This window comes from Danio rerio, chromosome 12, assembly GCF_052040795.2.
Source record: "Danio rerio strain M-AB ecotype USA chromosome 12, GRCz13ab, whole genome shotgun sequence".
NCBI classification, from domain to species: Eukaryota; Metazoa; Chordata; class Actinopteri; order Cypriniformes; family Danionidae; genus Danio; species Danio rerio.
The window spans coordinates 2,147,802-2,175,015 of record NC_141032.1 but is presented as its reverse complement, the minus strand read 5'-3'; the positions used below and the strand labels follow the sequence as shown (position 1 = coordinate 2,175,015).

Sequence of the window (27,214 nt, the reverse complement as noted above, 5' to 3'; positions counted from 1 at the left end):
TGCAAAAGTTAATAAAAGTACTAGAGCAGAGATTTCGCCATGTTTCCTGAATGTTAAAAAGTGACTGTAAATATAGTGGAGTTTCACAATAAGAGTTTTGTATATGAACAGAAACCAATGAACTTATCGATGTGATTGAAGAGAAGGCGAATTCAATAAAAAATACAGTCGATTGTGATGAGTATTAAATGGCGCACCGGTATACAAAACCAACTGCTGCATGGTAAATAAAGTTTGTGTTTTTGAATCAATCTTAATGAGCTTTCTGCCTTTCCCATAATTCTCCTTCTTTGCTGCTTTCTTACCCAGTCCAACGGGCTCCCATTTCAGACCTCAGTCTTGCTTTCTTATGTCTGTAATTTCACCTCTTTACAACCAACACAAGCCCAAAACAACATTTGGCCTCCAGATTTACCTCCATGGCTGGTCAACATCACAGCGCCTCCTGATCATCTCACACATGCTTAAACACCACTGAAAAACAGAGAAAAAACAAGAAACGTTTGAGAAACTGGAATAAAGTGAAGACAATTACTGATAACTGATAAGTAATTGCTGATGGAAATGGTCAGTGCTTTAAATCTGGCAAAACCCACTGTGTTATTAAAGCTCATTGACTAACACACAGAGCAATCAGAAAGCATCTGATATTAATAAAGCAGCAGTGGAAAGAAGCTGAATGTATTGGAGACTAAGATAAATGGTAATTGTAAAAATGGAAAACAAATAAAAAATTATATATATATATATATATATATATATATATATATATATATATATATATATATATATATAAACTAAAAACAAAAAAGCTAATTACACAAAACAAAAATAAACGAAAAATAAGAAAGTAAAACAAAAAAGGCAAAACAAAATGCACAGCAGAGCAAAAAAAAGTGAAAGAAAAAATAATGCAAAGCAAAACAAAGAAAAACCCAAAACAAAACGAATTACATTAAAAACAAAAACAAGCTAGATAACACAACAAAATAAAAAAATAAACAAAATGCTAAATAAAACAACAAAATATTTGTAAACAAAAAGCAATGCAAAACAAAACATAAGAAAAAAGCTAAGCAAAACTCTCAAAAAATAAAATCAAAGACCTAAATAAACATCAACTAAGCAAAACAAAAGATAAAGCAAAGCAAATGAAAAAAAAAAAAAACATAAGAACAAATAAAGCAACGAAAAACTAATCAAAAATAATCAAATTAAACAAAACTAAACCAATAACAAAACAAAATAAAACAAAAAACAAAACAAAAAACAAAACAAAAAAGGAACGAAACAAAACAAAAACAAAACAAAAAACAGAATAATCAAAAACTAAAAAATAAAAAAAGCAAAATAAAAAAATAAAAAACAAAACAAAACAAAAAAACTGAATAATCAAAAACTAAATCAAAATAATAAATAAACAAACAAAAAATACAAAATAATGAAAACAAAACAAAACACTGAATAATCAAAAACAAAAAACAAAATAACCAAAATAAATAAATAAATAAATAAACTTAAAAATACAAAATAATAAAAACAAAACAAAACAAAAAACTAAATAATCAAAAACCCAAAACTTTACATAATCAAAAACAAAACACAACACTGAATAATCAAAAACAATCAAATCTAAATAATCAAAAACAAAACACAACACTGAATAATCAAAAACAATCAAATCTAAATAATCAAAAACAAAACACAACACTGAATAATCAAAAACAATCCAATCTAAATAATCAAAAACAAAACACAAACAAAACAAAAAGTAAAGTAAAGCAAAACTGAATAATCAAAAACAAAAAAAAATGTAAATAATAAGAAAAAGAAGAAAAAAAAAAAAACAAGGTGATTACTCAATCGAGCCACAGTTCCTCATGGAAAGGGCTATCCTCCCACAGGTCAGTGCTTTAAATCTGGCAAAACCTGCCATGTTATTAAATCTCATTTACTCACAGACAGAACAATCAGAAGCATCTGATAGTAATAAAGCAGCAGTGGAAAGAAGCTGAACGTGTTGGAGACTCGGATAATAAGAACATCTTGTGCTTCACGGACAGAAAACGGACCCGGCTCTGAGTTTTAATCAACGAGCGTAACCTGATCATTTTGATTGCTCCAATAATGACAAGCAAGTCAGAATAATATTTAAGCGCTCGTTCTGTGATCGGCTCCGCTGGGTCGTTTATTTAGTAGACAGTCGAGGTCATTAGCTTTGTCATATTTCGCTTCTGTGTGAAATGTGCTGAAGTTGTATTTACTTTGGAACTATTCGCACTGTCTCGTTATGCAGTTCTGTTTTGATTCCAGCAGCCTATCAAATCCAATAGAGCTAATTTCTTTAAATGATGAAAGGATAAAATGCAAAAGCAGCAGCAGATTAGCAATCAACTCTACAGCGTGTCATATCAATGCAACTCAAGGAGAAGTGTGGAGAAATGCACAGCCGGTGGAACGTTGTCTGTGAAATGAGAGCTGAAAATTATATTGGCAATAATAACAAAGAAGAGGTGAAAAATTTTAATCATGATGATAATGCAACAGGCGACACGGTGGCTCAGTGGTTAGCACTGTGGCCTCACAGCAAGAAGGTCGCTGGTTCGAGTCCCGGTTGGGCCAGTTGACGTTTCTGTGTGGAGTTTGCATGTTCTCCCCGTGTTGGTGTGGGTTTCCCCCACAGTCCAAACACATGCACTATAGGTCAGTTGATGAGCTGAATTGGCCGAAGTGTATGAGAGTGTATGGTTGTGTCCAAGTACTGGGTTGCAGCAGGAAGGGCATCCGCTGTTTAAAACATTTGCTGGAATAGTGGGCAGCTCATTCTGCTGATAAATAAGGGACTAAGCAGAAGAAAAATAAATAAATGTATGTTTAGAGTACATTTAACTTCTAAAAAGCGAACACATTTCAATTTAAAATGTAAAGAAATGTAATTTTTTCCAACGTACTGTAAAACAACACCAAAATAAATATATTTTTGTACAGATTATATTTTGCGTACAGATTACAGAATGAAGAATGCTGAGTAAATGATCCCAAACTGCTGAATGAAAATAAATGAATGATAATAAATGATATGAATGATAATTAAACAACTTAATAAAAATAAAAGGCATATTAGCACAAATAATATTTGAACAAAATTGTACTTAAAATAAAAAAATTTAAAAATAAAATAAATATTTTAAATAATTTTTTAATCATTAAAAATAAACATTAGTTAAATTAAATGACCTGTTTTGTTGGTGTAGTTGGAGTTTTAAGGGAAACAAATATTTGTTTTAATAATTCATACTTTTAAACATTTTAAATTTTAAACTCTCATTTTTCATTATTATTAAATGACACTTTTTGTTAGTGTTGTTGCAGTTTTGGGGGAACCAGTGTTTATTTTAATAAACAATTTTTTTTTTGCATTATAAATAATTTTCTAATTAATTTTAAATGATTCTCAATTTTATTTATTATTAATGAAGCAATTTTGTTTTTGTTGTTGCAACTTGGGGGAAACTAATATTTATTTTAATAATGAATATTTAAAAAAAAAAGTTTTGAAATGTAATTCATTTAAAATTAATTCAAATGCTCAATTTTTTATAATTGATTAAATAAATAAATAAAATACTTTGTTTGCATTTTGCTGTCCGTTAAAATTCAATAAATGGCAATAAAAAATGTAAAATCAAATTTGACCAAGAAAATTTAATAAATGGATCCACATGGATTTGGATGTGTTTAAATGCCGGTGGGTATTTACAAAAATGTACATTTCCACACTATTTACTAGCTATGTAAATCCTTTTACATTACAATATCAATACAAAAAGTAGGGATGTACCGACTGCAGTTTTCTAATTGTGACCCACCCATACTGATTTCTGCCAGTTGCGATCTTCTAGACTGACAGCATCTTCAAACTGAAGGTATTTTCTAATGCAACGAGTAATTGCGATTAATTGTATCCAAAATAAAAGTTTGCTTTGACATACTATTTATACACTTCAGCAAGCCTCTGCCCTTCCTCAGTGTAAATGAATATCAGCTGCTTCAGTCCAACATCTACATTAGCAGGAGGATGAAGATAAAACCAGGGTGGACATTTCAGCAAGACAATGATCCAAAACACAGCCAAGGAGACTCTCAGATGCTTTCAGAGAAAGAAAATCAAGCTGTAGAATGGCCCAGCCAATCACCTGACCCGAATCCAATAGAGAATACAGAATAAAGCTCAGATTTGATAGACGAGACCCACAGAAGCATCAAGATTTATACACTCTGTTGAAGTCTGTGAGAAACTCACACCTGAGCAATGCATGAGGCTTCATTCTCCATATGAGAGGCGTCTTTAAGCTGACATCATTAAAAAAAGCCTTTATTAAATGCATTTCAGTAGTTCATGTTTGTATCATATACATGCATATCTTATATTTAAATATAAATCACTTTCACAGAGGACACACACTTAAATGATGTCAAAACCAACTTTAATTTTGATGCAATAAATGCTCAGCACTAGTACTTTATTACATTCGTTTATTTTTTTTATGTGTTTTTAATTTGTAGGTGCGCTATCCCTTTAAATGCATAAACAACCGCTGGCATGCATACGCACAAACACATGCATATGCATATAAACCCCGGCTCCCCTCAGGGTTAATTCCCTCAAGGCGCTTGATGATGTAACTCTTATTTGTCATAATGACTGACAGGTAAGAGAGAGTTCGGGATGAGTGACAATCTCTCATTTCCCCCAGTTCAGTGTACAAGCCCCCTCCCCAACCCGTCTAACAGGACATCCCATCTGGAGGAGGAGGCGGGGGGGTGATGCCAGTCCCAATTCATCCATCAGTCAGTGAAAAGGGGCGTCTGACGGAGAGTTAGGGGGTCCTTTCAGTCCAGCGAGAGAGGGTGAGAAAAAGGTCATCTGCTTCTGACTTACAAAAATGAGACACGATCCAAGAGCCTGACATGTGGCTGACAGAACACTGGGGAAGATGAATACAACACCAAGCATCAAATGTCGCCCTGTATATGTATTTCCGAAAAGAAATGTAAAGGGATATTCTGCTGCATCTGGTTGACCGATAAAAAAACGTTATGCAGAGGAAAGTGTTTGTGATATTTGCAGGAATAATAATGCAATCCAGAAGTTTCGAAGGCTTCATGTCGTCAGTCTAAAACGGTTATGCATGCAATTTCCAGCAAAAATAAAAGATGCATGCTTCTCATAGCTCGTTTTCACTGATGGTACAGTACGGCAGAGGTTCCCAAGAAGGGGGCCTCAGCGAGCTCTGTGGGGGGGTTGTGTTATATTTTAAAATTTTCTTATGTTGTCTTAGGCTGCTTTCACATCTGTAGTTCGCTTCATTCGGTCCGGACCAAGGGCAATAAATGATACATCGTTGCATTTTCTGCCGTCTTTGAGTCGTTTTCACACCACACTGCTGGCTTTGGTCCGTACCAGTTGAAACGAACCAAATTGCAGTCATCTGACAAAATCCACATCTCTCATTGGCCGGATGTTGTTGAACATATTTCCTAAGCTGCTTATTGATTGGTCAGAATTCACGTGCGGGAAAATGCCAATGATCTCCCGCAGGTAAACAAAACCGTCAGACACAAAATGTCGTTTTTACTCTGGAGGGACGACTGCGCTGGCTGATTGTATGCCTGCTTTAGATAAACTATAAATTTCGAGAACGAAACGCAGCCGCAGCTGGAAAACAATGTTTTAATGCATTGCACGTCACTTCAGGAGGAGGCGTGAACTATTTTAGCTATTTTTGACATGCTCATCTTGCGGAAATATTACCAACGATCCATCAGGTAATGTTTTCCCCTCTCTCTCTCTCACGCTGTGAACAAATATTTTTCCTCCATATCCCATAATGCACAGCGAATCGGCCTACGGCAGCTGGATTAGTCCAAAAGGCGCAGTACTTTTTGCGGTTGGACCTGTTTTAGTACGGATCATATTCTCACCACAAACGAACCGCTCCAGGGTTTGTTTGAAAGCCTACCGAGACCACCTCTTCAAGCAGGTCTCGGTACGCTTATTTGGTCCGCTTTTGGTGCGCACTCGAGTATCAATGTTGCATTCTCACCTGCCCAAACCAACCGCACCAAAAGGGAAAACGAACTCTAGTGCGATTCAATTGAACTAAATAAGGCAGGTGTGAAAACACCCTTAGTTCATTTTATACCCTAGCTCAGTGGGCCTCAACCACTGGTCCTTGTACCAATTTGTACCGGGCCGCACAAGAAATCATTAATTATTTCCGTTTTATTTAGTATCCAAATCTGAACGATCTTTTATTTTGAAAAGTCTTTTATTTTAAAAAATGACCATAGTCTCACGGTTACATCTTGGTCACTTGAGCGCCCAAATTTAACCCATAACCAGCAAAATTAATAGAATACAGACATCTTAGAAAAGTTTCTTTGCTAAGGGGAAAAAGCCCAGTGAACGACCCACGAACGGCCAAGGAACAGATCCGCAAGCCATTTGTCAACTAATCAGGTGAATCCACCATGGATCAACACACTCTGCAAGAAGATCAACTGATAGAGATCGCAAATGATCGCAACCTTTTAGGGGCCGTTCACATATCACAAAGTTCTAGAGTTTGCACAAGTTTGTTGTTTTTGCGCTCGCACCAATGAATCCCACGAGCGCACCGCGGATTTACTTATTTTCCGGGGGAAAAGGGGGTCTCAGGCAAAAAAAGGTTGAGAACACTACAGTACGGTATGGTATGGTTCAGTACAGGTCACCTTTATCAGGCTTGTGTCTCCACAGTCAAAGGGTACCAATGTCACGTACAAAGGGAGAATGTCAATCAAAGGGTTTCTGCAGACTGTTTTAATCAAGTCTGATTATGAATTAGAATTACTTAAGATTTACCATTAGGGACCGACCCTTTTAGGCTTTGATCCATATTGTGGCATTTTTGGTGACTGTCGCTTTAAATTCAAATGAGATTGTGCTCCCAGCCCTATTTTAAATAGAAGGCGGGGTGAAAAATTTGCATTTTAAAATGGCTAACTCTCACTCAGGGCTGTTTATGCTAATGAGGAAGAGATGGTGACTAGTGGGCGGGGCTTTCCCCCTCTGAAGACATGTAAAAGGGAGAATGTCAATCAAAGTGTTTCTGCAGACTGTTTTAATCGAGTGTGTTTATAAAAAAATAGAGTTATTTAATGTTCACCATAATAGGCTGGTTATATTCACACTCTGTTGCCACACGACTGTGTTTAAACCCCTTATTAAAATCATGTTTGCATAATAGGTCCTCTTTAAGAGCTACTTACACATTCAGATTGCAGATGAACTAACTGGTATGAGCGGATGATGGACATAGTGAAGACCTGGCGAACACTGCTGAGAGACCCAGCGAGGCTATTTCTCTCCCTCGTGCACACATGCGCACACATCTGTTCCACATTAACACATTAAATGCCTCGAAGGTGTTTGAAAACACTGCGGCGATCAATTGCATCTTGAAATAATCTGCGGTTTTGATTGTGCCAAATTCAAATTTATAGCGTGTACGCAACAGAGCGATTTAATTCAGAAAAGATTCCCTGATGATGACATGACAGGCGCTCTCCTAGCATCTACAGGTCATTGCATTGAAAAGAAAATCACTTTTATAAGGGGTTTAAACACAATCGTGTGGCAGCAGTGTGTGAATATAACCAGCTTCAAATGGTGAAGATTAATTAATTCTATTTTTTATAATCACACTTGATAAAAACAGTCTGCAGAAACACCATTAGTGAGCCCTGAGTGAGATGCAGCCATCCGGCTGTTACAACATTAAACAATTCAGTTGACTTAAAGGGGTCCTATTATGCAATAATATTATGAACCACTAACTTATCCAGTTTTACGCAGCGGATGCCCTTCCTGCTGCAACCCATCAGTGGGGAACAGCCATACACACTCATTCACACACACACACACTCGTACATTGCAGAAGGTTTAGCTTACTCAATTCACCTGTACCAAATATCTTTGGATTTGTGAGGGAAACCTGAGCACCCGGAGGAAACCCACGCCAACATGGGGAGAACATGCAAACTCCACACAGAAACGCCAACTGACCCAGCCGAGGCTCGAACCAGTGACCTTCTTGCTGTGAGGTGACAGCACTATCTATTGCGCCACCGTGCAGCCTTTAATAATTAATATATTTTTTAAATTATTTTAATTATTATTATTATTATTATTATTATTATTATTATTATATATTTATTAATATTATTATTATTATTAGTTGACATGTTTTGTTATTGTTGCTGGAGTTTAGGGGGGGCTAATAGTTATTTTAATAGTTAATATTTTTAAAATTATAAATAACTTTAACTTTAAATAATTATCTAGTTGAGTGGTTCTTAAACTTTTTTCATCAAGTACCACCTCAGAAAAAAATTGTCTCTCCAAGTACCACCAAAATGAGCAGTATTAAAATACAGTAGCGTAGGCCCAGTAAAGCAGCTACAGCACTGCACAGTTATAAAAACGTGGCAGATTACCTCCAAAAAATAGGCTATATGTCAAATATGGCATATTCATATTTTTATCATTAATTTTTGATACATTTTTGAAATGTGTGTAGCATGTACATGACATATTTCATTCCTCCGCGTACCACTTGAAGGAAGCCCGCATTCCACTAGTGGTACACGTACCACAATTTGAGAACCACTGATTTAGTTTATAATAATAATAATAATAATAATAATAATAATAATAATAATAAATTAAATGTTTTGTTAATGTTGCTGTGGTTTGAGGAAAAGTAATATTTATTTTATTAATTAATATTTTTAATTATAAATAACTTTCAAATTATTTTAATATAATTATCTAGTTTATTATTATATTATTATTATTATTATTATTATTATTATTATTAAATAACATTTTGTTTGTTGCTGCAGGAAACTAATATTTATTAAAAAATATTATTTGTTTTTATTTCTAAATAACTTTCAAATTAATATAAAAATATGCTCTATTTTTATATTATTAAATTACATGTTTTTTTAATGTTGCTGGAGTTTGAGGGGAAACTTTTTGTTATTTTAATAGTTAATTTTTTAAATTATAAATAACTTTTTTCATTTTAAATAATTATCTAGTTTATTATTAGTATAATAATAATAATAATAATAATAATAATAATAATAATAATAATAATAATAATAATAATAAATTACATGTTTTGTTAATGTGGATGCAGTTTGGGGAGAAACTAATATTTATTGTATTATTATTTTTTATTATTATAAATAACTTTAAAAAATAATCTAAAAATAGTAAAAAAAATTAAATATGTTTTAATATTAAACAAAAAAGGAATAAAATATGATTAGGTAATATTTGCTTCAGCAATACATACGTGTATTGACAATTAATTAATTACATGTTTTTTAATCACACCAGAATAAATGACACTCACATTATATATGTGTCATCACATTGGAAAAAGCCCCGCCCACTAGTAACAATCTCTTCCTCATTAGCATCAACAGCCCTAAGTGAGAAGCAGCTGCATCTCACTTGAATTTAAAGTGACAGTCATCAAAAATGCCACAATTTCAATGTCAGTTTCATAATTATTAGTGTTATTTTGAGACTTCACTACACACTCTAGGGACAGAGACTTATTGTACATCTTATGAAAAGGCGCATAATAGGTCCCCTTAAAATCACTACATACACAATTTCAAACGATCTGTGTGTGAATGTGCTTACAGAGGGTTTCACATGTCATGCTTTGACAGGTAGTGAGTCTATGACACCATTTGTCAAATGTCAGACTCTAGCAGGCGTTATGAAGGCCACCTAAAGCTATGTGACATTCACAGTTAGTGTCTCTTTAAGGTTGCTATGGCGACCATGAAAAACAATGCAACCCAATGACAGCAATGTGTCACGGGGTTAACGTAAAGGAGCAGAAAGAGGAGCTGAGGATTTCACAGCCATCATCTGTAATAAGAGTGAACTTGCGAGGAGTGGTCATTAATCAAAATCACATCTCTGTCAATCCATCAGACTGCTGCACATGCATCAAACTCACACACTTACTTTCCCTCATGCATCTCACTGTGGATAAATAGTGATCGAGTTTGACAGAATATTAGGCTCAATGCTGCATCACATCCCAATGAGATTGATGAGAAATGAAGTAAGGCTGAAATCTGAAAGCAGCATGTGTCTTATCAATGCAACTTACAGAAAAATGTTACTGCATAAAGTATTTTACCAAAAACAACAACAAAGAAGAGGGAAAAAAATACAAATTTATGATTATGATGTTTAATTAAAAAAACAACAACTACAAAGCAGATTGTTTCAACATGCAAAGTTTGAATAAAATTGAACATAAAAATAAATTAAATTAAATGACTTTTTATTAATGTTGCTGGAGTTTGTGGGGGGGGGCTAAGTTGTATTAATAGTTAATATAAACTATAAGTACATTTTTAATTAATTTCAAATAATTATCTAGTTTATTACTATTATTATTATTATTATTATTATTATTATCATCATCATCATCATCATTAATAATAATAATAATAATACTAAACTACATGTTTTGTTAATGTTGCTGTGGTTTGGGGGGAAAGTAATATTTATTTTATTAACTTATATTTTTTTATTATAAATAACTTTAACATTAATTTAAAATAATTATCTAGATGGTATCTGAAAGCAGCATGTGTCTCATCAATGCAACTAAAAGAAACATGTGGAGGATCTAAACTAAAGGAATCAGTGAAGTTACTGCATGAAAATATTTTACCAATAACAACAACAACACAAAAAAGGGGGAAAAATTGATATATTTATACATACATGATTACGATAACCAACTTTAATTAAAAAAAACAACTACTACAAAGCATATTGTTTCAACGTACAAACTTTGAATAAAATTGAACTTAAAAACAAATTAAATTGAAAATAATACAAAATAATTTTATAAATAAATTTTATTTATTTATTTTTATTTATATAATTTATATAATTAATTTATACAATTATAAATAATAATAATGCAACTATGTGTTGAACAACATATTGTAATACTTGTGGAAAGTGTTGTTTTTCTATTAATCACAAAATAACAGAAGAGGTGAAACAAATATGATAACCAACAACATTGGCACATAAGAGTTGCTTTTAAAAAATGTCCATAAAATCTAAAAAAAAAATTAATAAATAGTAACAATTTTATTAAATGAAAACAAAATTGAACTAAAAAAAAATTAATTCTAAAATAAAAATAAAAACAATTTTAATTAAAAAGTAAATAATTTTTATATATTTAAAAAAATACTAATAATAATAATATTATAATAATATATAATAAATATATATATATATATATATATATATATATATATATATATATATATATATATATATATATATATATATATATATATATATATATATCTTTTCACAGCAGAAAGAGCTGCCAACTATTCCAGCATATGTTTAACACAGCTGATGCCCTTTACCCATACACACTCATTCACGCACACAATCGCACACTACAGCTAATTAGTTAATCCAATGCCCCTATAGCACATGTGTTTGGACTGTGGAAGAAACAGGAGCACCCAGAGGAAACACACACCAACATGAGGAGAACATTCAAACTCCACACAGAAATGCCAACTGACCCAGCAAGGACTCAAACCAGCGACCTTCTTGCTGTGAGGCCACAGTGCTAACCACTGAGCAAATGTGTCAGCCATAGCACAAAATGATGTTACAATAAAACACAATAATAAATAAACTTTTAAAAGAAATAGACTATATAAATGTAATAAAAACAGAACAAAATAATTATAATACATTTAATAAATTAAACCAATATGAGAAAACCTTACATTGTGAAACCCATGTCATGTTACATATAACATTGTAATAACCATGAGAAGTGTTGTACTATAGCTATTATTCTACTAACACTTTCAACATCTCCATCAATCCAGCCCACTCCACACCCATCAAACTCTTACCGTCATCTGAAACTCCTCTTCCCTCATATGTCCATGAACAGTGATTGAACTTGACAGAATATTAGGCACAATGCTGCATCGCCTCCCACAGATCACACATTCATCATTGTCAGCTTCGCTAAACACACACGCTTGTCAATGATGTGATAGCGGAGCTCCTGCACACCACCAAGAAAAACATTCTGACCAAATGAGTGACAATTTCACATGTCAGGAGAAATTACAAGACAGACCTCCGAGAGCCAACAGAGAATTTATTCAGCCAAGTCAGAATTATCAGCCCTCCTGAATTATCGGCCCCTCTGTATATTTTCCCCAATTTCTGAACTCGTTTCTAAATATATAGGTTTAATAGTTCATTTCCAATAAGTGATTCAAAGGTGCAGTGGGTGATCTGCCAAAATGCTAACCGCTAAGCATATTATCTTTAGACGGCGACGAGGGACTGTGATTCAAAGCCACGCCTCCTGAAATCACGAACGAGCACACCGAGACATGAAAGCAGGTGACGCACTAGAACACGTCATTCGCCAGTTAACAGCCTCTTTCACACACTGATACCAGTAAATATCTGGAAAATTTCCGCAATGACTTTACCGGTAAACTCAAAAAAGCGCCGTTCACACAGGCGGGGATGTTACAGAATTTTACAGAAAAAATCTGATGGGTTATTATTTATTTATATTTGTTTTATTAAAAACAAGCTTGAATTTGTCCACCTGTGATGTTTTAGACCACATGGGGCGCAGCATGTGAATTTGGATATAACTCAGGTTTTTGAGCTCACTTCATTATTATTGTTCATTTATTCGTTTGCTGGAGATTAGAACTGAATTTAGCAATAGTTTTGAAACAAATCTTTGTGCTTAATAAACAAAATGAATTATGTATAGGCTAATGGATATCTGTGCGTACAACACGTTTCCCTATCCATGAGAGTGAAGGTAAAGAATGAGGAGGCTCAACTCTCATTTTCGTGCTGCAGATGCTCTGTTTAATTGTTTTCTCGTTAGTGAAGCGTTCAGTTTTTACACTTACAAAGTCGCCATGTAAATAGCAAATGCACAATGGCGCAATGCAACTGACCCTTAAAGGGAATGAGAGACGAGACTCTGATTGGTTTATTCTCAAAACACACCTATAACTCATTAAGAGAATAAGCTCAACCGTGTTAGACCGTGCACTGTGACGCAGAGCGGATATTTCCATCCTTAAATTAGCAAAAGTTGATTCTGACACACCCTTAATGCGTTTGCGCCCTGCGCTTTGCACTTTGTTTAGATCGTCAAAATAGAGCTCGTCTTAATTGTATAATTAAATGCAATTCATCTTTATTAACGCTTAACCTTTATAACTTCTACATTTTAAATTCACTCAATCTGACTTTGTTCTGAGTTGAAAATTTACAGACACATTCTGGAGACGCAAAACACTTATATTAAATATGAAAAAAGGGGTAAAAGTTAAAGTTAGGGTGACTAGGCAGGTCATTGTACACTGAAAAAAAGTGTTGCATGCAGAACTGTTGCAAACAATTTCTTTGTGTTGAATTTAAACAAGCAAATTAAGTTTAATGTTCAATTTAATTTGTTTGATTAAATTCAACAGAAATAGTTTACAACCACTTAAGGTAAAAAAAAAAGTAAATCAAGGAATCATTTTTGAATCATTTTATTCAGTTTGTTCTGGAGACAAATATTGCTTAAAGTGACTAATAATATTGACCTTAAAATGATTTTTTTTTTTAAATTAAGATCTGCTTTTATTCTAGCCGAAATAAAACAAATAAGACTTTCTCCAGAAGAAAAAATATTATAGGAATTACTGTGAAAAATTCCAGAATCTGTTCAACATAATTTGGGAAATACTTGAAAAGAACAAAAAATTCACAGGAGGGCGAATATTTCTGACTACAACTCTATGCATGTGTTTGACGTGATGAATGAGGAGCTGCTTTGGGAGCTGATCCATCAGGGCCCCAGACAGTCCAGACAGGCCCACATGCTGTCTTTTCTGAGGCCCGTAATTCCCGCTGACCACCCTGAGAGAGGCGGGACACAGCACTGACAGGAAATGACCTCAGCAGAAACCCTCTCAATTATGCTCATATCCATTATAATTGGCTTTTATAGCATGGCATCATCACTCCAGACAGAACAACAGATGCACTTTAGTCAGAAGAGCTTCTGTCATAAGATGCGTTGCAGTAGGGCTGCACAATACAGCTGCAGTCAGAATTATTAGCCCTCCTGAATATTTTTTCCCCAATTTCAGTTTAACAGACAGAAATTTTAAACACATTTCTAAACATGATAGTTTTAATAACTCATTTCTAATAACTAACTTTGCCATGATGACAGTAAATAATTTTAGACTAGATATTAGACTAGTATTCAGCTTAAAGTGACATTTAAAGGCTTAACTAGGTTAATTAGGGTAAAGTTAGGGTAAGTAGGCAAGTCATTGTGAAACACTGGTTTGTTCTGGAGACAATTTAAAACAAATATAGCTTAAGGGGGCTAATAATATTGACATTAAAGTGGGTTTTAAACAAATAAGAACTGCTTTTATTCAAGCCGAAATAAAGCAAATAAGACTTTCTCCAGAAGAAAAAATATTATCTGTCATACTGTGAAAATTTCCTGAATCTGTTCAACATCATTTGGGAAATATTTGAAAAAGAAATTCACAGGAGGGCAAATAATTTTGACTAACTGTACATTGTTTCAGCATTGGTATATTGTGATGTGCAAGTCTTCAATAGTTGCATCGCAAAATCTGCAATGCCAAGTTGGTATCATAATAACCAGCCAGCACAATTCAGAACGTGATTTGTGGAGTCTGTGCACAGTTCAACCCTAATATAGTGAAGGTTTTTCATTTGGATGCATTTATAAAGTCAGATTTCGAGTGAATTTAAAACGTAGAAGTTATAAAGGTTAAGCTTTAAAGGGCCATGAAACCCCCTCGTTTCAGCAGGGTGTTTTCACACCTCTACTTTCGAAAAAGTCAGAAAAGTGGGCGTGTCCAGCTCTGTTTAGGGGGGAGTGTCGGAGGAAGAAAAGCGGCTTGGTATGGGAGTGTCTATTTGGGCACACTGAATTTCAGAGTCAAAACACACACCCACAGCGGACAATGTGACTGTGTTTACATGGACATCTGTAGTCGAATTATTTGCCAAATTATTAAATGTTGGACTTTAACTGCAGTTTGGCTCTTTCATTCAGGGAATTCATTAATGTCCCTCCCGACAAACGTGATATTTGATTCGAGGCGCTGCTCTAAGCGTGTATTTTTCATGCAATGTTTGATACCGCACGGCGAATGAGAGAAAAAAAAACTCAGCATTTCCCTGAGAACTTAGATACACACGGCAGGTAGCGTCAGAAAGCCGCGTGTGTTATTCCGATCACAAAATCCTACACGAGGTTATAGTTTGGTTGTAACTGTTAGTGCTAACTATTGCACTCGGTGCAATAGTTTGTTTGATACGAATAAAATACGAACTGAATAAACAAAGAGCACTGGTCGCTCACTTACCAAATAGAGACAGGACAATCACCAGCAACTAGAGCCGCGTCTTTATTTAGAGGAGACTACAATCTGGATCTTAGCGTTTGCAGATGAGAACAGCTCTCAGGTAAACAATGATCCTCCTTAGACACGTAAGTTATTGTTGTCGAGCGATGCGTACACTGTTAATCCACGCGTGAGTCTGAGCTCTCACAGAGAGAAAATGAAAACAAAACTTAACGGCAGCAAACTATAAAAGCAACACTTCACGCTTGTTTTGCCAACACAACGTGGCGTCTATGCCGTCTACACTGTGACAGTAATGAATATTAATGAAGTTGCACAATAGAGCGCGCTGATTGGTTTGAACCAAGCCTTACTCATGCATTAATGCAACACACTGTAAGACGTAATAAGACACACTCTGGCACAGACGCCCAGTCTGCACGCTGGAATACACACTATTATGTCATGACCGTGACGCAGCTTCAAAAATTAGTTTCAAACAGGAAGTACGAATTTGCTTGAAATAACGCAAAAACAACCAATTTACACTTTTTAGTGAAATATAGGTGTCCTAATAGTGTTTTTAGCAGTGTGGGACACATATACGACTGTCAACAGCTCAAAAAATGTGTTTTGGTGTTTCGTGACCCTTTAATAAAGATGAATTGCATTTAATTATACAATTAAGACGAGCTCTATTTTGACAATCTAAGCACAAAGTGCAAAGCGCAGGGCACAAATGCATTAAGGGTGTGTCAGAATCAACTTTTGCTAATTTAAGGATGGAAATATCCGCTCTGCGTCACAGTGCACGGTCTAACACGGTTGAGCTTATTCTCTTAATGAGTTATAGGTGTGTTTTGAGAATAAACCAATCAGAGTCTCATCTCTCATTCCCTTTAAGGGTCAGTTGCATTGCGCCATTGTGCATTTGCTATTTACATGGCGACTTTGTAAGTGTAAAAACTGAACGCTTCACTAACGAGAAAACAGTTAAACAGAGCATCTGCAGCACGAAAATGAGAGTTGAGCCTCCTCATCCTTTACTTTCACTCTCATGGATAGGGAAACGTTTTGTACGCACAGATATCCATTAGCCTATACATAATTCATTTCGTTTATTAAGCACAAAGATTTGTTTCAAAACTATTGCTAAATTCAGTTCTAATCTCCAGCAAACGAATAAATGAACAATAATAATGAAGTGTGCTCAAAAACCTGAGTTATATCCAAATTCACATGCTGCGCCCCATGTGGTCTAAAACATCACAGGTGGACAAATTCAGCTTGTTTTTAATAAAACAAATATAAATAAATAATACTGCTAATAATAATAACATTATACAAAAGCAAATTGTTATGAATAAACTAAAAAAGCCTGCCGAGATGAAGGCATGAAGGTGGTGGTTTTTATATTTATGTTGGCTAGAAAAGTCTATTTTTGTAATATTTTACTCCTTTAATTCTTTTTCATTTGTAAATTCTTTTCATTTAATTATTTTTCATGTTTGTATTGCTGTGCATCCTGTGTGTATTAAGCACAACTAATGCTCTGCGCTGGACTTTAGACCTCCTCTAAGCTGGTCAATTGAACAGTCTGTTATAGTTCCTCAAAATAGCAACGCGCCAGCAATGCGCCTTAACACGCCTCCTTTTTTAGACCAGAACGCCTATGGGGACACATAAGAGTGTAAATACATTTGCTATTTAAATAGCGTGCTGAAAAACGTCAAAACGACTCTTGTGCCAAGCTGAAACTAGCAAACAACAATTGCAATGCACCTTGTGCCAGGTGTATGACAGGGCCCAATACAGCACTATTTTAAAAACGACAGAATTTCTGTGCCCCAATACAGAAACCTTAAAACATGATTTCATTTGCATATTTGATGTCATTTGTTTAATTTGCATCGTTGCAAAATGCTTCTAATTTGTTTATTTTATTTTACGCAGATACTGCATAAAATAGTATAAGATAGTCACATCGCAGGATCTGCCACGCATGCTAAGATGAAGTAAGAGTCTTTCAAGCTAGTTTAAACCATTTATGCACAAGAAATTCTAAAGTTTGCCACTTTAACTAAGATTAATTGTTTAATTATTTATAGAACGTAGACTATACAATGTTCACTTACACAAAAACAAATCTGTACATGAATCCACATTATGTTAAAAGGATAGTTCACCAAAAATAACAAATAAAAATCTGAATAATTTACTCATTATTCCAGACCAGTTGGGAGTTTTATTTATTTTTTTTGACCACAAAATAAGATTATTTAAAGAATGCATAAAATCTATTAACAATTATAGCAGGAAAAACAAGAACCAAGGAAGTCAATGGTTGCAGGCTTCCAACATTCTTCAAAATATCTTCTTTTGTGTTAGACAGAATAAGTCACGAGTAAGTATACTGTCATTTTTGGGGTGAACTATCCCTTTAAGAGCCCAGTTACGTTTTAAATGTTGAATGGTTAAAATATAAGAGCACATGATGCACCAAACGCCTCCTTTCCGAGCGATAATCTCTTCGAACAATCAGCAAGATGGTCGGAAAACAATTGGAAAACCATTAGAGAGGAAATGAGGTCAATACCCTACTGTGTTTTTCTATCATAATGATGATAGCAATATGATTATGGCATGTGGTTATTTTGTAGCTTAATAGTGAGGCCGGATGACAGTACACCCTGTTCAGTCAAGCATGAGCACTCCCATTTACTAGTGTGTGATTACAGCACTACGCAGAGCAGAGCCCTTACACATTCTCTCATTCTGAAAACAGCCAGGCACATCTTCTCACTCTCATTCACACACACACACACACACGCACACACGCACACACGCACACACACACACACACACACACACACACACACACACACACACACACACACACACACAGTAACGAAATAAAAAGTTGACAACTTAAAATTGTAAGTCAAATTGCTGCACAGCTTTGGCTCACTTCGGATACGTACCCCCATCTACATTTGTAGTGACAGCGAGATGCATAACCTTGGGTCCGTCTGCTCGCAGTTTTTGCTGTAGTAAATCCACCAGAGCCCGTTGGGTATGCTTTTTGATGAACACAAATTCCACTTGCACATGCTCTTCTTGCATAAATCCACCAGAGGGTGCAATACACACTTCAGCCGACCAGGCCAGCTTACTGTCGACTGAATGACTGACCCTACCCACCTCTATCCCATACCTTCCGACACTCCCGATTTTCCCAGGAGTCTCCCGTATCTCAAACACATCTCCCGCCCTTCTCCTGTATTGTTCAAACTCTGGGAATACCAGTTCCACCCCGGTATGTAAACCTTAAATATGTTTCAATTGTTTTGTTACTGTACTCTGAGAATCATTCAGCAAAAACATGCAGATTTTTTTATAATAAATAATAATAAATTATTAATTATTTAATTATCAATAAAATAATAATAAATTATAATTTAATTTATCTGTTTATTTTTACAAAATTCTGTGCAGAAACAGCAAAAGTATTCATAGATTCAGTCCCCCAAAAAAATGACCAAGCTGCTGTAACTCTAGTAGAGGAACTATAGAGTTTTGGGGTCCTGTTGTCTCTCTATATTGCTGCTCTCCTGTCACGTCCTTCATAACCTCTCGAACAGTATCTGTGTTCATAAGCGGGCACCCCTGCAGGGAGCTACCGGGAGCAAACACCAATCGTTTCCTCCACCCTCGCAGAATACTGCTCCCATCTATATTCCAGTCAGAAACAATCCTGAGCCATGCAGGATGTGTGTGTGTGTGTGTGAGTGTGTGTGTGTGTGTGTACCCCCAGCTCCATCATTTCTTCAGAAATGCTCCTGTGCGGGAGACGTCATGCCAGCCAACAGCCAATTGATCACTTCCATATGTGTATGTTGTCAGGTTGGACCCAGTTGTACCCCCTTTCCTTCTGACTTACGCACATAGATACTTAGGCACACACACACACACACACACACACACACACACACACACACACACACACACACACACACACACACACACACACACACTTGTGCTTGCACACAAACACTACACCACACGTCAGTGGAAATAAGAGAACTCTTGAAGCTCTCTCTCCTCTACTACATATTAACCCTCCTGTTGAATTTCTGTGAGCATTTTAACAGCAGATAATAATAATAATAATAACAATAATAACAATAATAATAATAACAATAATAATAACAACAACAACAACAACAATAATAATAATAATAATAATAATAATAATAACAATAATAATAATAATAATAATAATAATAATAATAACAACAACAACAACAACAACAACAACAACAACAACAACAACAACAACAACAATAATAATAATAATAATAATAATAATAATATTAATAATAATAATAATTTAATGAAGTTTGATGACTTTTCTAAAATGACTTCAACCTTGTTTATTTATAATAACTTTAACTGTCAAAAGCTATTAGCTGTTAGTCAATTAAAGTTATTAGTAACTAATAAAGTTATGGTAAATAGTAATCTTAACTTTTCTGAATTTGATTGTAATGCAATAATGTGCACCTTTTGTAAAGCTGCTTCCAGGAAACCATTATTGTAGAAAAGCGCTATACAAATAAACTCGAATTGAATGGAATTGAATTGAAATAGAAAAAGTGGCCAACCTTCTATATTCATTTACATAAAAATTGTAAACAGAAGTTTGTAATCAGACAAACTGCTTCCTGCTATTGTGATGTACAACCACCTAAAACGGTCTTAAAATGCAAAAAAAGTATGGTGGTGCATGATTTTGTTCTTTGAGAGCTGATTGGATTGTCGAAAGATGAGAGTTGCTAACAAAAAAAAGATTTACAAATGAATAAATTGAGAGCAGAAATGAGACACCCACTGATAGCTCCACCCTAAAGGACAGATAACCCCGCCCTAAAGGACAGATAACCCCGCCCTAAAGGATGGATAGCCCCACTATAAAAGGATGGATAGCCCCACTCTAAAGAACTGGTAGCCCCGCCCTAAAGGACTGACAGTTCTTTGGGAACTAATTGAATTGTTGAACGATAGGGAGTTACTAAAAAAGGATATTGACGATTAAACAAACTAAAACAAGACACCCATTGATAGCCCGGCCAAAAAAGGACTGATAACCCCACCCTAAAGGACTGATAGCCCCACACTTAAGGGCTGATATGTGATAGCTCTACGCTAAAAAACAAATAGCCCCGCCCAAAAGGACTGATAGGTCCACCCTAAAGAACTGATAGCTCTACGCTAAAGAATTGATAGCCCTGCCCTAAAGAACTGATAGCCCCGCCCTAAAGAACTGATAGCCCCGCCCTAAAGGACTAATAGCCCTGCCCTAAAGGACTGATAGCCCTGATTGTTTGGACTGATAGTTCTTTGGGAACTGATTAAATAGTTGAAAGATGGGAGTTGATAACAAAAAGAAGAAAGATTGATGAGTGAACAAATTGAGTGCAAAAACGAGACACCTAATGATAGCTCTGCCCTGAAGGACTGATAGCTCCAGCCTAAAGAACTGAAAGCTCCGCCCTAAAGAACTGAAAGCTCCGCCCTAAAGGACTTATAGCCCCGCCTTAAATGACTGATAGCTTAAAGCCAAATGATATATTTACCCTAAGACTGATAGCCCCACCCTAAATGATCAAAAGCATCACCCTATATGACTGATAACTAAAGACATTCCATGTGACCAGAAAAGTCAGAAAGTCCTTTAGGGGGAGGGAAGGTTATGATAAAGTTTATGCAAATGCATTTTTCTACATAATAAAGCGCACAGATAAATTATTTCTAACAAGATCTACTATATAAAACAAGAAGGGTAACATTTGATCTTGTGGCAACTTTAACCTTTTATTTGATTTATATAGTGTAGATTATTTACAGTATGCAGTGCTATATATGATTATATCTTTCAGTCTCTGTACTCGGAAACGACTGTTAGATATCTGAAAAGCACTGTTGATTTTAGTACTCTTGCTATATCATATTACATTTAATAATCATTTAATGATAATAATAATTCCTTGCATTTATATTTGTGCTTTTGCTTGTGAATAGTATTTTTTTCTTATTAATTTGTCAGTCAGTGTCCTTATTTTACTGAACATATCCAAGAGTGAACCATGCCAAGATGACCAAAATCCACCTCAAATTATGCCGATTTGTAGAAGCAAACCCACACACAACTAGGATTTGCTTTCCCCAGGCCTATCTGTTCGGAAACACCTCTTTTGGCCTGTTGATTTCACTCTTATGCAGCAGACATGCATTTAAAGTTGTCACTTTCAGATTTTGATTAACTTGACCATAAAACCATGCCACAAACTGAGAAATCCATTGCACCTTTAGAGAGTTCCATTGCACCTTTAGTGCCTACCAAGGAAAACCTAGACATTCACAGGTTTTGTAATGAATGAATCTTCAAACTAAACCAATTTGACAGCTGAAATAAAATTGTGTTGCTTGCTTTTTAGTAGGGTTGTCACGATTTCGATTTTTAATCGAAATCGATCGAAATTTATGCTCAATTTCGATTATCGAATCAAAAAATAGAGTCGTCAATGCTGCCACGCCCCCAAGCGTGCCAAGCGGGAAAAAACAGGCTTGTTGAAGTGCTTGTTAAACTGCAGACGCAGGAGACCCGTCGACAGAGCTTAAACCCTCTCCTCTTTCAATGAAGGCGCCGGTTTAAGCATTTTGGATTTCCAGTGAGTTATGTTGACAACGTTCGTGTTGTCGACAAAAAAAAACACAGTTTTGCAAGCTCTGCTATGTACGTATTACGTACGGTTCGTCCGATAGACAACACCGGCATCGCGATCCTCCACCCGCCCCCGTTGCAAATCCGCTCGCGAAAAGTTCACACTCAGGCCCTGTTTACACTGTCTTTGTTTTTAAATGGCATTTTAGAACGACAACGATTTGACATCCACAGTGGCGTGTAGCATTTCTGAGCAGCCCTCCTTCCTCTCTACCTCTGAAAATGCACATCACGTGACCACACAGACACAGCCATGCGCTCGAGACAGCAGGTCCAGGCAGTCAGAGGACTGCTTCAATCTTTCACTCACTTGTACTTCGTCATTTTAGCGAACACCTCAGATACTGTTGGCTGATTCCTGTTGGTTGTGCGTCTTTTTTACCGACGCCATTATAACGACACAGATCACTGCCTATTCACGAGTCCCGCAGAAACAGTGATTGACAGGTGGTAATTATGTGTGTCTTGCCTTTATTCATTTACTGTATGATTTGTTTATGGGTAAAACAAAGACCATGCAGGTCAGGTAGTTTAAACGGTAGGCTACAAATAATTAATTGGTCATTAATTAATTATTCATAATCGAAAATCGAAAATCCAATCGTGCCTTTAGAATCGAAAATGGAATCAAATCGAGGAATGAGGATCGTGACACCCTTACTTTTTAGAGGTTTAGTGAAGGTGGTCATCCCTGCTCTATAGGACACCAGAAATATCCAGAATTCTAAGACCACACAAGTGTAGGGCTATTTAGGAGACCCTCAAGAGTGGAGGACTGCCTTGTGGCTGAGGTCATTATCGTGGATGTTTTGTTTCCATTATTGAGATTATCAGGTATGTACAGTGGATATTAACCAAAAGAAACTTTATCTGCCACCTCAGCCCCAAGCCTTAATCCAGGATTGTCGACTAGGCCGTGCTTTCCCATGACAAAACACCAATATTCCCTGTGCAAACAAACGGAGAGGCCTTTGCCTGCTTCTGCTCAAGCTCCCCTTGACGGCAAATAATCACCACCATACACCTCACCCTTAATCAAAACACCCCTACAGACTGACAATGGTAGATCCCCGCTTTCTCTGAGGACACCCCACTAGTCTGCAGGCTTTGGGAAATGGTTAGCTGTGGGGGGAGCGGGAGTGAGGATTATCAAGGGAGACTGGGAGAATTCCTTGTGTTGGTTTTAGAGAAGGACTGGCGACTCGTCTGTATTGAGAAACCAGGCCGCACCCTTCTGATGTTTCCAGCATTTTCTGCATTCTGATGAAACTGAGACGGAGCTCCTGGAAACAAAGATGCATATCCTCCAACTCCCGGTCACCAAATCCACCTCAAATTATGCCGATCTGTAGAAGAAACACCCACACATCCAACTGGGATTTTTATTCCATTGCCTATCTGACCAGAAACACCTCTTTAGGCCTGTTGATTTCGCTCTCATGCAGTAGACATAAATGGCAAGGTTTATCACTGTCAGAGAAGTGAATCTAAATGTGTGAATGAATGTCACGGCATAAAGTCTTGCTTCTGAATGGTAAAACTTATGTTCACATGCCTAACCTGACAAGTATTCAATAGGCTATGCCTTAGATCCTAAATATTCAAGATGTTGTCTGTGGTTTTATCAATGTGCTGCATCTGTGGGTTGTTTTAACGTGAATATTAGTCAGACAACAACATATAATGACATCACTCACTCTGCTCTTGACTGAACAGCTATATACACTCACCGGCCACTTTATTAGATACTTAACACAAATGTCTAATCAGCCAATCACATGGCAACAACTTAATGTATGCATGCATGTAGACATGGTCAAGACAATCTGCTGCAGTTCAAAAGTGAGCATCATAATGGGGAAGAAAGGGGATATAAGTGACTTTAAACATGGCATGAGTGTGAGTGCCAGAAGGGCTGCTCTGAGTATTTCAGAAACTGCTGATCTACTGGGATTTTCACGCACAACCATCTTTAGGGTTTACAGAGAATGGTCCGACAAAGAGGAAATATCCAGTGAGCGGCAGTTCTGTGGGCGCAAATGCCTTGTTGTTGATGCCAGAGGTCAGAGGAGAATGGCCAGACTGGTTCCAGCTGATAGAAAGGCAACAGTAACTCAAATAAGCACTCGTTACAACCGAGCTCTGCAGAAGAGCATCTCTGAACACACAACACATCCAACCTTGAGGCGGATGGGCTACAGCAGCAGAAGAGCACACCGGGTGCCGCTCCTGTCAGCGAAGAACAGGAAACTGAGGCTACAATTCACACAGACTCACCAAAACTGGACAATAGAAGATTGGAGAAACGTTGCCTGCTCTGATGAGTCTCCATTTCTGCTGACACATTCAGATGCTCGGGTCAGAATTTGATCTCAACAACATGAAAGCATGGATCATCCTGCCTTGTGTCAGCGGTTTAGGCTGGTGGTGGTGGTGTAATGGTGTGGGGGAGATTTTCTTTGGGTCCATTAGTAGCAATTGAGCATCAACGCCACAGCCTACCTGAGTATTGCTGCTGACCATGTCCATTCCTTTATGAGCACAGTGTCTCCATCTTCTGATGACTACTTCTAGCAGGATAACGCACCGTGTCAAAGCGTGAATCATCTCAGACTGGTTTCTTGAACATGACAATGAGTTCACTGTACTCAAATGGCCTCCACAGTCACCAGATCTCAATTCAAAAGAGCACCTTTAGGATGTGGTGGAACGGGAGATTGGCATCATGGATGTGCAGCCGACAAATCTGCAGCAACTGCGTGATGCCATCATGTCAATATGGAGAAAAATCTCTAAAGAATTTTCCAGTAGCTTGTCGAGTCTATTCCACATAGGATAAAGGCAGCTCTGAAAGCAAAAGAGGGGACAACCCGGTAATAGTAAGGTGTACCTAATAAAGTGGCCGGTGAGTGTAGCTCAATATTTAAAGTAGTCATGAAACAGAAGACAAGTCTGTCATTTTTTTCCACTATCATGACATACATCCTCTTAAAACTGTCCTGAAATAAGAAAAAATAAATAGGGCGATGCATGATTTCATTATTTGGGGACCGATTGGATTGTTGAAAGACGGGCATTGCTGGATGCATATCCTCCAACTCCCGTTCACCAAATCCACCTGAAGTTATGCCGCACACAACTGGGAATTTTTCTTCCAGGCCTGTCTGCACAGAAACACTTCTTTTGGCCTGTTGATTTCGCTCGTAAGCAGCAGACATAAATGTGAAGGTTTATCACTGTCAGATTATGATTATGAGGAAATCTTGGGAAGCTGCCACCACCTCGGCCTTCCATCTACAATGGTTAAGTCACATTCTGATCGAGCGAAGCAGGGAAAAGACCCTGTTATTTTGAGCTCTTGCGTCAGCAGTCACAAAGTACCCTGGCATGATATATGAAGCTTCGTCTGGCAACGACCAAAAACGTTGCTGGCTCACAAACTGCGGAGATTAACTTCAGAGGCTAAACTTACACTGGAACACACCCAATGCTACCTTATCAAACAAAAGTTTGAAACTAAGCATACAAACTGCACAAGTCAACTGTGCTCCAATAAAAAAAGGCCGACCTGGATTGTGCCCTCATAATGAATCATTTCAGTTTTGGAGGAAGCTCATATAATGTTAAGACTCGCAATACGACGAAGATCTTTCAAATTGGCGCAGGGTACCAGAGGTGAAAGCCAGTCACTTGTTACGGTCCTTAATACCAGACCTTCACCACAGTTCAGTGGTCTGGCAATCGCCTCCATATTGAGGAATCAACTCATCTGGACTTACTCTGCGTACAGTGATACAACATCTTTGAATCCAGTGGGGGATAAGGTTTCACAGAGCTCATTTGCAAGAGAGTCTCCGCTGCCAAGAGAGAAAGTAGTTGAGTCGGACGCTGAAGCCAACAATGATTTTAATAGGAAACATCCGCATATGCCAGCCGCTCACCAACATTACACTAATTGGCCTGTTTTGAAATCATTGTCTTGAGCAACACCACGAGAGGTAGAGGAGGAGAGTGCTGGAGCTCGTGCAGAATCACAAACATGGATTCTTAGTGCATATGTGTCAGGGAGAAAAGAAAGCATGCCGGATGATGTGAGAGAGAATTACACTGACTGGAGGGGTGCTGAAAGCTGCACAGGGGAACATAGTTAGGGAAAACCAAAAGAGACCTTGTAGATAAAAAAAAAAAGTCCAAGCTTGCTCTTGGTGTCGGTTAGTGCACCTTAGTGACTCTGGATGTTCTTTGCAACCCAGTCTGCACTCCTCAGCCAGGATCCAAGTCCTCTAAATCAGCCGGCGGTTTGGGATCTCACATCATTACCATTTTGAACAGCCTATAAAAGAATTTGAAATGGACGTCTTGAGAATAATAAAGAGCAAAGGGAAACAAAAATGCCATCAAGGAAAAAAAAAGCTGTGAAAGAGTCCAACGTATAAAAGCCCCTTTTACATGAAGATGTGAAAAAGACTAGATCGGAGGGAGAGATTAAGTAGTCGACTAAAGACAAGGTTAAGACCCCTAAAGACCATCTCAAATGATCTCATTCTCCAGCGTCCTATCACCTTGTGAAGTTTCATGGTCCAGAAATGGCACGTTGATGTTCTGTAGTGCCGAAGCCGGATTTGGGGCTCTGTTAGCCATGACTCCAACCAGAATCCTCACTTCTCCCCAGGTGTGTGGCAGAAGAACTGAGGGTTTTGGTCTCGTCATATGGTTCTTATCCTTCTATTTGCCATTAGCCTTGGACTGCAGCCCTGACACTTACTCTCTGATCTGCAGCTGATCCGGCTCCAAAGGCCGTAGGGGCTTAAGAGCAGAATATGGGCTCTGCCTGGTAATGAGATTGATGGTGTGGGGGGTCCA

The 27,214-nt window shown here is 36.8% G+C and overlaps 1 protein-coding gene across 28 annotated transcripts in view; it reads right to left on the bottom strand.

Annotated features, from left to right (window-relative positions):
• Nucleotides 1-27,214, bottom strand: part of LOC147834363 (uncharacterized) — a 332,733-nt gene that overhangs the window by 136,415 nt on the left and 169,104 nt on the right. For 19 of the 28 annotated variants that reach the window (XR_015503708.1, XR_015503710.1, XR_015503711.1 and 16 more), the window contains one exon: nt 416-474. The exons of the other annotated variants lie outside the window; for them this stretch is intronic. Coding sequence is in view for 5 of the 19 variants with exons in the window: in XM_087275618.1 (XP_087131744.1) it covers nt 416-474 (59 nt within the window). In the remaining 14 variants the exon portion in view is untranslated. The remainder of the gene's footprint in view (nt 1-415; nt 475-27,214) is intronic. 28 annotated transcript variants of the gene reach the window in all.